We start from the raw sequence: 17,301 nt of genomic DNA on the forward strand, positions 1-17,301 counted from the left end.
AAACCACTCAAACAAACAGGTTTAACCGTTTTTCTATTGAAGACTGAGATGATATATTTTAACAACACAAATAACTTATTAACAGTACCATTTTTACAAAATTTTGATGAATTGTCTCATTTCTCAAAAATATTACTAAACACATTTCCCATCAGGAAGTACAAGTACAGAACTTGAAATAATTCACTTCCAAAACATATGCTTGAAATTGGAATCTTTCATTGTTAACATATCTTTGATGTAAATTAATATGCAGTACCTTCTGGAGACAGCTCTGGGACAATGGCCTCGTAAGGTCCGTCTAGGAATTGTGGCTCGTTGTCATTGATGTCCGAGACTCGGATGACAAACTCCGACTCAGGCTCCACAGCCCTTCCCGTTGTGGCGTCCGTCACCTGGGCTCTGAGGGTGTAGAGGGAGCGCTCCTCCCGGTCAAGCTTCTGTACTGCATAGAGGTCACCTGTTCTTTCATCGATGACAAAAATACTCCCAGCTCCAGCTCCCAAAAGTTTGTACTGGAAAGAGTTGTTTCCATTGTCTAAATCAGATCTTAGCTGCAAGTGCAAAGAGGCATAATTTAGTCTCCAGACATGTTAAAATGGTCAAATCAACTGTAATGATTTTATTTTTGTGTCTGTTAATGATTCCCCAACTTAATAAAATTCCATGTAATTCCCCTATTATATTAATATGATTAAAATCTATTACTAGTCATAGTAGTCTTTGAATTTTCAGTGTGAGGCACTATACAAACTTTGTTACTTTAAATAATTATTCTAATTAGAATCTATAATAATTGGAAAAGAAGCCCCTTTTCATAAATTATGCAAAACAAAGTTGGTTCATATTTACTCTATAATTACATTCTTAGTCACTAAACCATACTTTCAAATATTTATATTAGATTGGGACCTAGTGACATACAGGAAGATAATGATCTAGATAAATTTAAACAGTGATGTTCTATCTCTAGGCTAAAAACACATAGAAAATATGGAAATATTAGTAAGAAAATTAGGAAGCATGCTGAGAAGATAATAACTTCAGCCATCCATTGGGTATTAATTACATGCCATAAAATCTACAAATTGCTTTATAATAGTTTTCTCAATTAATCCTCATAACATTATGAGGTACATATTATTGATATACTAAACTCTACAGAGAAGAAAAGTGAGACAGAATAGTTTTTTAACTTACACAGAATCACATAGTTTTTGTGTAGATTTACAAATTTAGCCACAGGCTTATCTGATTCCATATCTTCCCCTCAAATCACTATGTATGATGACCTTTTAGCCCTTGAGTTTTAGCCAAATTAGATCTCTTTCTTCTTAACATGTTCTACTCAGTTCTCAAATACAGATTTTCTTCTTATGCCTTTATTATTGTCATTTTTTAAAAGCAAAGTAAATTTGTTCATTCATGTTGTGAATGGAATTTTGAATTTTATGTATAAAAGAAGGGTTATTATGGTATAGATAACGTTAGTTGTATGATTTTTCATATCTAAATTATTTTTACATGAAGAGAATAAACATGTCATAATTCTCTAGTCACTGTGAATCCATGCATTTCTTGATTCATCATTTATAAATATGTCCTTATTCAAAGTAAAAGCTTTCCTGAAAATTTACAAAGTTAAACAGGAAACATAAGCTTAAATAAATTCATAACTTTGCTGATAGTTTAAGGTACAATGTATTATTCTGGGCTAAAATTTTTCTGTGTGATTGGGGAGAATAACTTAAGTTATCTAAGACAAATAATTATAATAATTTTAATAATGTATTGAATATCATTGCTATTCAAAGACAGAAACAAACTGGAATAATAATGAAAAGATAACAAAAGAGTTACAGCTCTTTTGAAAGTCTATCATTACTCAGAAGGTAAAAAGGAAGACTCCATGCTCCAGTGTTAAATAATTAAGGAAAACTAATGTCCTCTCCAATCACTACATCACATGAAAATAATGCATGGCCCATGGTTTTCAAATATCATTTCAATATAGTTTGAAAATTTGATTCAATAGTAGAATGAAGATAAGTCAAATTTAGTAATGAATCAATGTATTTCAGGTATATTCATAGCGTGCAATTTTCATAGATTAGTAAACTTGATCTTTATAGGGCACTAATTAAAGCAAAAAACAAAAAACAAAGTTATATGAACAGTCTGCCTCTAAATGTCAAGATATACATAAGTTAAACACATTCCGATTTTATAGATCCTAGTATTACAAAATTTTCTGTATTTCCATTCAACATACTTTTTCAACCAGGCAGTTACTATCTATTTGGCAAATCAATATGGCTTTCCAAACTTAATCTCATTTAACACATAGATCAAAATGAAAGTTATCTCAGACATATCATCTACATTTTACTTTTACCAGCTCTTTAATTACAAGCACCTAAACATTCATTATTACTCCCTTTTAAACCACTTTTCTGTATGTCATTTCAACCTAATAAGTTTGTTAAGAGGGAAAGTATCTGTTGGAGTATTTGCAAAAATTTTTCACAGAATGGAAAAAATAGGTGAAACTAATGATTATGTGAAAGGAGGAAATGGGAGGTTGTGAAGGCTGCATAAAAACAAAAATTAAGAGTGTGCCAGTTAGCTAGGGAGGTAGTCTCTGTTCTGACTGTAGTGATGCACTTCCCTGCAGATCCTATTCACTGCAAGTCATCAGAAGAGGTTAGTCAGTTAACTAGCAGACACTTAATTATGGACCTCAGCATGCCATCCTGCCTGTGACTTATCTGCAGTCATCTCAGAAAATAAAAAGGCATAAGAAATACTACCTATAGCAGGCCCACACGTTTGAAATTGGTTGCTTACAGTCCTAATCTAAGCCACTGGTTGAATGTATCCATACACATTTGACTGAAGGGACAGATGACCTCCTAGGGAATCTGGACATCACATTAACAGTGCAGCTCTCTGAAAGGGCTAGGAAAAGAGAGTTAATGAATTCTGAATGCCTCACCCTTTGGGCCCAATTAAATTTTAGAACCAGTTAATTAGTGGTTAAACTTATTTCAGTTCATTCATCTAGAGAAAGAGCCTTACAGAAAAGGACATAAAACTGTAATTACCTCTGTTTAAAGAAAGTCAAATAATAATAAAAACCAGAAAATATAAATAGGAAATGTTTTGTCTCATTAAGGAAATATTCTGAAAATACATTCTTGTAAGAAAGTGAAAATAATTACTCTTTGTACTTAAACTTCATTAATCAAATGAAGTACATAGGTTCTTGAAGCTACTTAACTGTAAAAGGATTTGGTATTAATCTGCTTCATTAAAAATTAATAAGGGGTAAATCAACACCTACTTAGCATAATAGAAAATCAGGCTTAATACTGTTGGTAAACTTAACAGTTCTCAGTGTGGTTATTTTGATCCTCTACCAAAAATAACACAATCAAAATTCCAGATGTTGAAAAACGAGGGTTGCATTTTCATATGGGAGAAAAAGGTGAAATCTGAAAATCAGAGCTTTCCTTTTTGATCAAGTTTCTGTGTCTATTTTAGATGCTTACAAGTCTGAAACAATTAATTATGCTGGTGCTTAAAGCTTTCTAATGGTTCCACTGAGAACATACAGAACTCATCAAATACCAACACTTCCTCAACTCATTCACTTAGATTTACACAACTTTATTTCCTGTAACACTTTTAGAAAATCAGTACCTGCCCAATGTGATGACTAGTCTTATTCATTTCCTCTGGTACAAAAAACTGGTTCCACATCCAGCCACGCTTCACTCTCAAGTGAGATCTCATTGCGTGCTTAACTTTCTCTACTTCAGAGTTTTCTATTGCTGTAAGGCAAGGCCATAGGAGAAGAAGTCCCAACATAAAGGGTAGCAATAAACAATTCATTCTGCTCTTCTGATTCCAACTGGTGTTCTTCAGAGGGAACAGTATGTTGCAAACAAAAATCTTATGCTCTTTTATATCCTTTTTAACTCAGAGTATCTTTTATATTCCTAAAGAAGAAGAGACAAAATTTGACGTTTTAAAATTAACATTTTCTCACATAATTGTTAAAGAAAGGATACAATTTTGCATCCATAAAAATGGAACAAATATATACATCTAATTTATCTTAAAATTAAGCTAGTTAATTATACTTTGAGCCCAACAATAATTTGAATGGAATAATCATAAATATCTGCTCACGCACTCTCCATTCTAAGCTGTAGTCATGAATCTCCCTGAAGGTTGAAAAGCCTCTTTGGCCATCTCCTTGATTGATAGGTGACATTGAGATAGATTTTATTTTTTTAATTTAATGTGCTTCCTTCTTCCACTCTATCTCAGTAAAACTCAAACTATCCCATTAAAACAATAAATAGTTGAGTGAAGGGAAAGATATTTCACCTCTTTTTTCAATAGAAATCAGTTTCCTCATTCAATATCCCAAATTACGGTATTTTACACAGCGTTAAATAGGCAAAATGACAGTTCAGCATAAAATCTGGGGGACTTACTGACAAGTTATGTTGAGGTTACAAAACACTGTGAACAGATACCATTTTATATTATTGAAGTTATGAAAGGAAATGTTTTTCATCTTAAAGAAATAATGCCATTTTTTAGGAAATACAAAAGTATCTTGGGTAAAAATGGCTAAATGTTTATAATATGTAAGATGGAGATGAAGGATGTATTCTAGTATTTAAATATTAAAACAACAATTTTAAGTACTGAATTCTACATTTATAACTTTTCATTTACCTCATATTGATCACACGAACTCTCTTTGAAATGACTGCTAATTTTTCTCACTTTTAAATGAAACTGAATAGCTTTGCTTCCTCCTACATCTACACAGCACCTCTATACAACCACATGGGATTTGTCGTGACTCATGAAGAAATGTAGTTTTCTTAGATCTACAATGAATTTTAATACTACATAAACAACAGAAAAGCCAGAGTCCCTATTTGTTAGGAGTTTTCTACATGGTCTCATTTTGAATCTCCTCCATACATTTTTTAACATCTCCTGGGAGGATTTTTTAGGACTTTGTCTCTTGTCAGGAAGAGTGGTTAAAAAAACACCTAATTAAAGAATACATTGTTACAAATGGGGATTCTGTGGTCCTTCCACAGTTTCTTTAAGCAGATGTATTATTTGTTATACATGTATTTAATGAACATCATGAAAAATTCAGCTGAGATGAAAATTAAGGATGAATTTCATCCTTACATCGAATATCTGAAATTCAAATAATGCCTGTTTATAAATTTCTAAAATATATACTTTTGATTAAAGACTTATTCTTATATTTTAATATTCAATTTTAATTTTTAAAGGGTACATACACACATATAGTTTACGTGCCCAAGTGTGTGTGTGTGTGTGTGTGTGTGTGTGTGTGTCTTTGTGTCTAATGAATGGTTAAAATTATGTGACATTTAAATTTGTTTTAAGTCAGAAAGTGGGCATGTACATAGATGAAACAAGGGTACCTATATCTTGATAGTTCTGAAGCTGGCTAATAGTATATAAGTGTACACAATACTATATTCTCTATTTTTAGATGTATGAAATGTCATAATGTAAAATTAACAAAAATGTTGTTTAACCAACATTACAAGTACATTTTGATGGTTTTACTAAGTTTATGTAATACCGTTGCATAAAAGAAAATTGCATTTGTTCCAAATGAACAATAAGATGGAAACAGTAAATGTATAGGTAAATATTACAGGTGATTGTTTAGTTTTTATTAATTATTTAAAATAGTTTACTGTCTATCCTTTAATAACAATGTATTATAGGATATGTAACATATGTAAAAGTAAAATTCATGATGATAACAGCACAAATAATGGGATGTGAGAAATGAAAGTATCTGGTATTTAATTTATTACATTATAGATAAAGTATAAAACAGTAATTCAAGTAGACTGTGGGGCCAAGTGATGGATGAACATCAAAATCACTAGATCAATGATGAAAAACAAAGTGCTACATTAAGTGACAAAGAAAGGAAAAACAGGATTCCAAAAAATTTTTTTATTAGTTCTATAATAATAATAATAAACAGGAAAATAGAGGGAAAGAAGTAAAATCATGATTGCATAGCAAATTCAACCAACTGAATCAACTCATCAAAAATAAATTAATAAAACACTACAAATAAAAGAGTTTGTCAGTTTTAGTTCTGAAAACTTAACCCAACAATGTCCTCTTCATAAGATAAACACTTTAATTGTAAATATAGATAGGTTAAGATACCATAAAATTAATAATCATAAGTTAACTGAAATGGCCTCATAAACAAGACATCAAAAAAGACAAGAAGTCGCAGGGGGGCCATCAGGTGAGAATTTGGAGATCAACAGAGGTGAGGCTCAGAACCTCATTCCCCCTGCTTTGAGAGAAATCTTCTGCATCCGTGGATGTTTTGCTGCCCTTGTCTAGCTTGGATTAATACTAAGTCTATAGGCACACACCTGATCATCTACATTTGCCCTCTTACAGCACTAAACTATGTTTTCTACCTTTATCTTGCATCTACCTACCACTTCAGCATTTTATTAAAAATAAAAAAATAATAATAATAAAGGGAGAAATGTGGGATCAACATATAAATCAAGTATAAAAATCAAACGAATATTCATATTTGACCTGATTGTTTATAGTTCATAATGCGTGATCAAAACCGAATGTTTCTGTGATGACTGCTCTTGTACTGTTCACCATGTAAGAATTTATTCACTATGTAAGAATTCGTTCACCATGTAAGAACTTGTTCGTTATGCTTCAGAAGATTGGAGACTGACGAGAATTAGGCTTGAGATGGATTAATGATTGTACATTGAGCATTGACCCCCCTATACTGAATTTTATTGTTGTTAACAACCATTTGATCAATAAATATGAGAGATGCCCTCTCAAAAAAAAAAAGACAAGAAGTATTACCTGAAAGAAGAAGAAGAAGGGCATTTTATAAGGATAAAAAAGTAAATTCACCAAAAAGGCTTCAAAGTCCTAATGTGAATGACTTCACATGAGAGCTTTAAAATACATGAAGCAAAAATCAACAGTTAGGGAGAAGTAAACAAAATCGTATTTGTGGAGTAGTTAACACTGTTTTCCTACTGAAATACCAACAGGACAAAATGAAATGGAATGAAATATAGTTTCTTTTCTGGTACTGCTGCCAGGGATGTAACATGGAACAACCACTGTAGAAAACAAATTGATGGCAGTTTGTTAAAAATTTTAACATACTTACCATGTGATGCAGCCATTCCATTCCTAGATATTTACTCCAGATAAATAAAATTGTATGTCCCTAGAAAGACATTTACATGAATACTTAGAGTAACTTTATTTGTAATAGACAGAATGAGCTATGTGGTATACACATATATACACACTGGAATATTATTCAGCCACAAAAAGAATAAAATTTGCCATTTGCAATATGGATGGATGTAGAGGGTATTATGCTAAGTGCAATGACAGAGAAAAACAAATACCATATGATTTCACTTACATGTGGAATCTAAAAAACAAAACGAATGAAAAACCAAACTAGAAACAGACTAGACACAGAGAACAGACTGTTACTTGCCATAGGAGGGGGTGTGTGGGGTGTGGGATGGGTGAAATTAAAAAAAAAGAACTATTGATGTCCACAATAACTTTGAAAGCAATTATGCTGAGTCAAAGAAGCTTAACAAAAACAAATTTAGATTGTATGTTTCCATTTACATATAATTCTAGAAAACTTAAACCTATCACAGTGACAGAAAGGAAAGTAGATTAGCAGTTGAGAAAGAATGGAAATTTGAGAGTGATAAAAAGTACGGATTACCAAGGGGCACTAGGGAATATTTGAAGTTGGTGTCTATATTCATTATCTGCTTGATTGTGATTTTGGTCTCAAAGGAGTATAAAAATTCAATTCAGTTCGAGTATGTGCAGTTTATTCTGTCAAATATACCTCATTAATGTTATTAAAAAAACTTGGTAAGTCAAAACTAAGAAGACCGAATTACCCATTTGTGGCACACAGTTAATAGATGTGTCATGATGTGCTATAAAAGGCTGTAAAGAATACAATCTATGAAGTATTTCTATCAAAAAAGGTTGAAAACTAAATTCCAGGTAACAACTAATTAATCTGTAATACAACAAAAAGCAAATGAAACTGAAATAAACAACTTAAAATTGTGAACCTTTCTACAGATTTTCTACCCACACTGTGATCTGTGGAATAGTGGCATTTGGTAAAAATGCTGCATCTTGAGCTTTTCCAAATATAGTGACACTGAGTCTGCATTTTATGGCACCGCATGAAATCTGTATACACACTGAGTTTTAAACAGTACTTCTCCATCAGATAATTGACACAGTTTCTTCAACATATCGTCGGTTTGAGAAAAAGAAGTGAAGGGCTCTGGAAGATGTTGTTCTAGATTAAAAGACAATTCAGAGAAACAGGAACAAGTGCAAAATGACATGTTTGGACCCTGATTTGTACAAACTTTTTTTATATTTACATTTTTATGAATCTGTAAAAATTTAAATATAAATTGGGAATTAGATGATAAAGAGGAAATACTGTTAATTTTGTTAGTTATGTAAGTTTCTTTGTTGTTACATAGAAGATATACCCTGTTTTTAGTCATGTGAAATGAAACATGTTTTTTTTTGGAAATAACATGCTATTTAGAATTTTCTTTGAAACATTTCAGAAATAATAAGCTTGATAATAATTTGAAATTGGGTTATGGGTATTTGCATAAATACTATTTTATTTCCATTTTTAAGTTATACATTATTAAAACAACAAAATAAATATTCATTGTGTATTTTAAAAATCATTAAATATTTTAATGCAAGTTATTGATGAGAATGTACAGAAAACAGAACTCCTATATAATGCTCATGAAATTGAAAATTTGGAGAGTTTAGAGAATAATTTGGCCAAATCTAGTATATTTAAAAGTTAGTTTAATCTGTAACTTACAGCTATTTTTTTATTGCTTTATACTTAAAGAAACTTTCAATGTATATTTCACTGGGAGGCAAATATCATCTGGATTGATTAGAAAAAAATATATGAAAAAAAAGTTCAAATTAGGTTACTATATGATATCAATTACAGAAGTGCTTCAAATTTATTAGATGGTACCCCAGAGACTACTGTCATAAATAGTAAAACAAGTGTAGGAAAGGAAAAATGACACACAAATTTATTATGGTAATTATCATCATAGCAGGAAGAGAAATCGGTTTAAAGGCTGAGGTTTAGAAACAAATATGTCACATTTTCCTCCCTCTAAATCAATTAAATGTCAAATAATAATACTCATTAAATCTGGGTGTTTTTCTATTACATGTTTTTTTTTCAGGTTAAGCATATGATTGAAATATTTCACAATTAAATTTAAAATTAATAGTTAAAATATAATCATTTTATAATTTTAAATCATAACAAAACAGATGTGAATACCCTTTCACTTGAATCTCTTAATATAAACATAAAAGAAAGAAATGATAGAAGTAGGTATGTCTGAATGATGAAATACTGTAGCTTTGTTTATACTCTTCTAGATTCCAAATTTTCTATAATGCTCATTCATTTCAGGAGAAGGGAAAAACGTTTCAAACAATGGTCTAGTCTTGATTGAAGAGTGTTGGCAGCTGTCAGTGGTGCCAGACTGAGAAATATTCAGGGCTTAGTCCAGGGTAATAAGGAAAAAAGCTATCAATTAGTAGGTCTGAAATGGGCCCTAGAGAAACAAGCAGTGACATTTCCACCCTTCATCTGCAATCCTGGTTATATTTTCCAATCAGGTGAACACATGGATAAAAATGTGCATAATATTTCAACATGGAAAAAATATGCTAATACTGTGTCTCATGTTAGTGTACTTAGATTTAATTTCATTGCCAGTCCCTATGTATATTTATAAATATTAAATAAATAAAATTTAGGATGCAGCATATTTCAAAAGTTAAGTGGCATTAACAGTATTATATAATAAAATGTTTATATCAATATATACATAACACTATTATTTTAAGTGTCAACATATTATGTGCAAGTAGAATCATATAATTTGAGTATTGAAAAGTGTATTTCATTTCATGTGTTACATTCACATATGAAGGAATTTATACCGAGAAATTTTAAGTGACCTACCCAGTAACAAATAGTTATTCAATAGTAGAGGTACAGCTGGAAACCTAATCTTAAGTGTATAGAATGCTCAGTATACACTGTGCTTTACTCAATGGAAGAAAGAAAATGCGTGGATATTTAACATCCTACATGGCATCTGTCACTGATAGTTCACCTTATTTAAAATGAATAAAGACCCATTAATTGCATTTTAACATCTGGACCAGTCTTGAAACTAGACATAATAAAATGTTTTCTATTAATCTCCTTTAGGACACCTTTTCCTTCCTTGTTCTAACAATTGTTGAGGTTAAAAAAAAAAAAGGAAGTCAGAATGATGCATTTGGTGTCTGTGTGAGGGAAGATAAAAGTTGGAGCTAAGGGAAAAGTGTATGGGATAAACATAGAAACTCAATCCTATTTGTGATCTTTTAAAAATCAAGTGAAACTTGGCAGCCTTACAGAGTGACACTACACATAAAGGCTTTTAATGGCTTTCTCAGAATTGCTAATAGGAAATACAGAAATAAATGTGAGTGGATATAGTTTTCATACATAAGTGTGAGGAAGCAATACTTCTGACCCAAAATTTGTCATAAACCATGTGCCAACTCTTTCTCCATAGCCCTAGAATGTAAAAGACCTTTCTTGGTCTCATTCATGAGCTCTCATTAAACATATTTTGCATATGTATAGTCACAAATAAAAGCCATTTGCTATAGATGAAGCCACCGAAAGTCAGAATGCCTATATAAGGACCTCCTGAGCTCTCTCTGACCATACAGCCTTCCCCATTCAACATTTGTGTGATGTCCTAAGATAAGGAGCAACAAGTTCCATTCCATCTCTGGGGTGGCTACTGTGAACTCTATCCTTGAGCAGTGTGGTAGGAGGGCTGTGCATTAATGAGCACTGTATCGGAAAAACTAAGCATCAACAAAATTGAGCCTGACTGCAAACTAATCTAAGAGGACAGATTCCAGCTGATGAAATACATATGGCAAAATCTAAAATGGGCAAAATCTCATTTTTTAAAAGCTGGTATCCCACTTTTTTTTTCCCCTTCCATAAGCTACCAAAACATGATTTCTCATTATTTCAAGGTTAAATCTCTGTATGTGTTTGTACTGAAGATTTGCCTAAAACTCCTTTTGGGCCATATTCCTCATTATTTTTTTTTTGCCAGTGCAGTTCATCTGTACAGACTTAATTATGTCTTCACCATATTTCTAATTTGATACTAGTTTAGCCATTGTATGTCCATAGGCTATTTCCTACACCTATTTTCCTGTATGACTGCAGTCACATCTGTAAAATATTTTCATTTTTGAAAACTTTTTTTCTATTAATGTTCTTGTGAAATACATAAGATGGAAAAATAAAGCACTGCTTTTCTGATATCTAAAACAGTATTCTAATATTACACTATTTTAGGAGGTAAATCCACATATATTTGTCTATATAAGCACTGGGAAGTCCCTGAATAATCTAAACCTATTCATCTGGAGATGATACGTAAAGGTGACCACACGTTTGACGAAGAAACTAGTGAATGGAAAGAGATTTCAATACTCATGTTAACATGTTATTCAGCCATTAAACACGGTGCTGTAAAATCATCTAATGATAGGGATGTATAGCTGTGACAGTTTGTTAGGTGAAAGAATAAATTAAATACTCAGAAAATCATTCTGTCAATTTAAGAAAATAAATGTAGACAAATTCAGAGAAGAAAGCCTGGAGGACTATGCCATCAAATGAAGACAGAAATCACCTCTGAATGGAGGAATTATAAATGGGTTACAATTTCCCTCTTGTGTATTTATATGTTTTAATATTTAATACATATATATACATAAAATGTTATAGTAAGTTATAAAACTATTTTACGCAAAGAAAGGTTAGTTGGCACCATAGTGAAGATCAAGAGATCACTACTGATTCTGGGTTATCTTCTCAAATAGGTTAAAAAAAAGTCCAAAGACAGCTTGGTGGAGAGAAGAGCTCTGCCTGTGGAGCAAGTATGACCAGCCCAGCCCCACCGTCCACTCCCCAGATGGCTGGACAAATGGCTTAACCTCTGGGTGCCCTACTTGTCTCATGTGAAAAATGAGGATAACAGTGCATATTTCTTTGGGTTGTTATCTTGATTAAATAAGCTTATGTACTCAGAATGTTGTCTGACACATGTAAGTGCTATGTGTTTAAAACTAACTGCATACAAATAGACATTTATAAGTGGATGGTAAACATCCAATGGCTTCTTTATTTCTAACCTTTGAGACATTCAGCTATTGTTATTTCTGGAAAGCATACACACACATATAAAAACTCTGTAAATGATATTGCAAAAAGAGTATAAGCTTTATAGTTCCTAATGTATGTGTTCTATATATATTTTCCAATGCCTTAAATGTCATTTTTATTTTCCGAAGCATGGGTAAGTGACTGTGACAAATAAACACTTTCATGCTTGAAACAATGTGTGATACCGCACGGGCATATATATAGGCTAAAAATGATCCCAGTGTGACTCAGAACAATTACATTTTCAAAGAAGACTAATTATGACTTAAGGGATGAAAATAATATAATCTATGCACTTATACAGTTTATAACTGAATCTAATTAGAAATTGTCTTTTCTATGACCTCTTCTTGGTTATATAAAGATAATTATTCCATCTGTGAAAACTTATAAAAATATAATGTATTCTGGAAGTCTTGTGGAAAGCTAAAACTAAGCTCAAATAAGCTAGCTTCTCATAGAGAAAAGCAGATGGCAATTAATATAATGTCTCCATCTTTAGAAAACCAATAAGTAGGCTTGGCCAAAATGATATGTCAAAAGACTTATACTTTATCATGGTCAGGAAGCTCAAAACCTAAAAAAACTGAAAACTTGAAACTCTGATTTGTAAAGTGCTACTTAAAAATAACATAAAACATTTCTCTTCATCAATTTGAAGAAGTATGTCTAATGTCTTGTGTTAAGGTCTAAATGTGTGACAAGCAAACTCTATAAAACCTCAGTCTGAAAAAGATAGTAAAGTGTGCTGCAAATAGCTAAATTATTAGAGGGAAAGCAGTAGATACTCTTGTCCTTTCTTTTAATTTAATGAATTATTTATTATGAAAGTAAAAAATGGAGGTTTTGAAATGTCTATTAACAGTTTACCTTTATTACATAAGCACCTTTCTAATTTCTAAAAATTGACTTTTATGTTATAGACACTGTCTCAACATTCCATTTAAAAAAAGGCACTCTAAATTTGTGTGAAACTATTTAATATCTTACCTATTTACTTACATACAGAAAACAAGGATATTAATACTGGAAAAATGTTACATTGTTGAACTTTTCCACCTGAAATATCTTGGGAAATCTGTATTACCTATTGTCTTATTTCCCATTCATTGTCTATTATTATATTTAATTTATATTTATTTTTACTTTCTATATGATATTAGATTTCAATGAAATAATATGAATCTTTTCATCAGTGCTTAAAAGCACCTGCAATTCCAGGGCATTGAAATGGGTGTTCTTTCTCCCTTCTCCCACCCTGGATGCCTAGTTAACCACCCGCTTGAAGGTATAGATGCAGCCCAATGATCAGACTAACCATGGTCTCCAGGGAGGGATAATATGAGTAAGAGAATCAATGAATAACGTGGAAATAGACTGACAAAACTTGATGGCCAACTGGATTTCAGAATGTACTGCTTATGTAGGGAGTGTCAAAGGTTTGGAAGAACTTAGGTTAAGAAACATGCAAAAATTACAGGCCAAGATTCTAAGTGGGCACTTGGTGATACCAGCCTCAGAGAGGTCTGCGTTTGTCGTCATGATAAACTTCCTTTCACCCCACTGCTCTAAAAAGAGCCTAGCTTTAATTCTGTAGGATCCATAAACTGCCTCTAACCTCTGGGTGATTGGTAAGCTGAAAAGGCTGTGAATGGGATATGAAGTAAAAAGTAAAAAAAGGAACTAAAATCTTTCATTTCGGTCACTGTGGTAGACATATTACTGTTTACCAGTGTCCCTCTTACATGGCAGGGTGATGCGACTAGTTTTACTAATGAAATGTAAGTAAAATGATGTTACTTCATTTCAAAACTGAAGCAGTGAAAAGCCTCTGAGCAATTCTTTCCTCCCCACCTCTCCCTTCCTCGGCGATCAGATGCTGTGGTTAGGAGATGTGGAGCCTCCATCCAGCTTGGGTCACTGAGTGACTGTGAGGAGCTGCACACTGCACCCCCACCGACTCTCATTAATCCTTCGTGGTAAGAGGTTTCTGCGAGTTGGGTGGTTCCTTGGTTGCATAGTCTAGCCTCCTAGTTAAATCACCGACTGTATTCTTGGTTCCACAATAGGTACTTCCTGTTATTTTCTTATTACTCTTTCTTGTATTTCAAATAGATACTAATTATTAGCCTCCACTGCAAAATAGAAGATCAAACTGAGCTTATATAAACTAAGGAGAGAAAGGGAGTCACAAAGGTCAGCTGTAGATAATAGCTGGAATAAAGACTTGTCAGAGCAATAGAGGTGATAAAAATGCCTCTCCTAAAAGAATACAAGAGGTTGAACAGGGTCAGAGCTGGGGAGAAATAAGATGTGCTGGGGGACACATTTGCATATTAATTCCAAAAACATCATTTTAGACAGCAGCCCAAGTTAAGCTATGTCCAAGTTAAGATATTAAGGGTAGTTAAATAGGCTAAAAATCTCCATAGCTTGTGTAATTCAGCTAATTCCTTCTTGTATATGGGTCAGGCATTGTTTTTTCTAGTTCAAACCAGTCCTGATCAATTGAGTAATTAATATTCAATCAATATTCTGAGGCATTCTTGAATCCATAATGTATAACATATGGATATATTTAATACATAATAAAACTTAATAGTTCAATAAAGTATAACCTATGTAATATATGACCTATATGATATATTGAAGATAGTATAAATGTTATCAAAATATACACCACAAAATACATTAATACATAAGTTATACAGCATATGATGACTTTCAGATACTATCACACATAAAATTATCCTATTTCTTCCCCACACTACTCTTGTTAGGCAGGGGACTATCCTGCCTATCTAAGTTGAATTGAGGAACTGTCATGATTTACATCCTTGTATTATGCTGTCTGAGAGTGGACTTATTTGTTAATTGGCCCCATTAGATTTTATCTTTACAATTAGTAGGATAAGATTCATAATTAATTTCTATGAATAGAATTAATCAAAGTTATATTACATACACAAATGGAAATTGTGCCTAAACAAAGAGAATTTTGTATTTATTTTTAGGCTCATGTACTGTGTCTGTTTATGTGAGTACGAAATTCATACAGGTTGAAACTAAAGTATAATTCATGTGGATATATCACTGACCACTGATTAGAAAACAATATATATCGCATGTTTTCCTTTATTATCTACTCTAATTCTAGTGAGTTCAGAGTTTTGAGATAGTATAGAACGACTAATGACTTTAAAAATTTACAATAACTGAAAAACAAATTTAGGAACGTAAAAATGTTAAACAGAGATTGATGAATAAGTTACACTTTTGAAGATTTCATGAATCATGAAATAAATCTTGTCAGCTAGAAAAAAAACATCAGTTATCATATATGTAAAGAGTGTGAAATTCCATATAGTCAAGCAATTTTTCCCCTAAAACATTGTTTTGGATATGTAGAAAACATTATCAGTTAATTATTTCATCACATAAATAATAAACTTATATATCACCATAGAGACAAGGTAAAGGAAAATAATTTTTCTTCTTACCTACAATGTATTCTACTGTCCCAAGAATTTATTGCAACATTTATTTTGTTTTCAATTTCTATTAAGAAGATATTGTTTTGTTTTTCACTTGTTGAAAATCGCTTTAGCCACTGTATAGTAAATACATACTTGTACTCTATTTGACAATTTCTGCTGATGTATTAGTATGTATTTCAGATAGTACTACCTACATTTCAGATTATGTAATACTTAGTCAAATATATCATCCAAATGCACCTTTGTCCAATTATCTATTGTTTTCAGTACATCTTCTTTATAAAATTATAATGTCTATAATTTATTATAATGTCTATAAATGTCAATGCTTAGTAAGCATCACTACCAAATGGTGTGGAAAATATAAATTTGTTATTGAAAAAAGCAAAATATAAACATGATTTTTTTAAAGACCCAAATCTTAGTGAATGGAAAAATTTTTAATGTTATACATTCTGCTATTTTGCTTATATATATAGAATCAGTGCAAAATTTAAATTCATGAAATAGTATCACAGATCCTCATAGTGTCTGATTTAGATGAATTGGGTTAAGTATTAAAAGCATTCCAACCACATGCAAAAGCACTTTTCTGACTTTGTAGCAATAATTATTATTTTATGGTATGAGCAAACATGACAGAACTATTATTATTTTATGCTGGAGCTGAACACACTGTAACACTCTCACTTGAATAAGGAGCCCTCCATTAATGTTTTCTTCACTTTACCTCCCAAACACATGTATTCAAGCTTCATCTATGGTCCAGTCTACTTCTGAAATCTCTAAAATATATATACTGACCTCCTATAACCTCTAAGTTCTTAATCCATAACTTTTTGACATGAACTGTTTCTCATACCAGCAAAGTAAATTGGAGTGATATTTTGAAGTCAGAAAATAGGATTCAGGGGCATTAAAGAATTCATATCATTTTATCTACTAAACTTATACATGAAATTTTATCCTAAAGAAATAAATTGATATTTAGAAAATTCTGGTACAAATGGATTTACCAATGCATAATTTATTGTGTAAAAAAATAGAAACCTAATAGTTGAACTTAATTGAGCAATTTTTGACACATACACTCAAATAAAAGTTTAAAGAGGCTGGAGAGGATAATGACAATGATAGTTGGATAGCTGCGTAGTAAAAAGATTTAGTAGTTACAAGCCTCAGGCAATCAGGAAAGCAGAGTTTTCTATAAGGAGTTGTATTTAATTAGCAAAATCAGTGTTAGCAAATGAAAAAAAATTGATATCTTTTTTGTCACTAAACATATGTCAACACAACATCAGCAATCATTTACCTATTAGCAACACAAATGTG

General features: G+C 31.8%; 1 protein-coding gene across 8 annotated transcripts in view; it reads right to left on the reverse strand.

Annotated features, from left to right (window-relative positions):
- The window catches only part of CDH19 (cadherin 19), a 72,855-nt gene that overhangs the window by 49,972 nt on the left and 5,582 nt on the right, over positions 1–17,301 (reverse strand). For 7 of the 8 annotated variants that reach the window (XM_073213197.1, XM_073213195.1, XM_073213194.1 and 4 more), the window contains exons 2-3: positions 3,703–4,001; positions 260–554 (exon numbers count right to left, since the gene is read on the reverse strand). In XM_073213197.1, the coding sequence (XP_073069298.1) occupies positions 260–554; positions 3,703–3,894 (487 nt within the window). In that variant the 5' untranslated portion in view covers positions 3,895–4,001. Of the gene's footprint in view, positions 1–259; positions 555–3,702; positions 4,002–7,264; positions 7,325–17,301 lie in introns of all 8 variants that reach the window. The other variant, XM_073213193.1, reaches the window with a different exon arrangement.

The sequence above is a fragment of the Manis javanica genome, chromosome 9 (genome assembly GCF_040802235.1).
Source record: "Manis javanica isolate MJ-LG chromosome 9, MJ_LKY, whole genome shotgun sequence".
Taxonomy (NCBI): domain Eukaryota; kingdom Metazoa; phylum Chordata; class Mammalia; order Pholidota; family Manidae; genus Manis; species Manis javanica.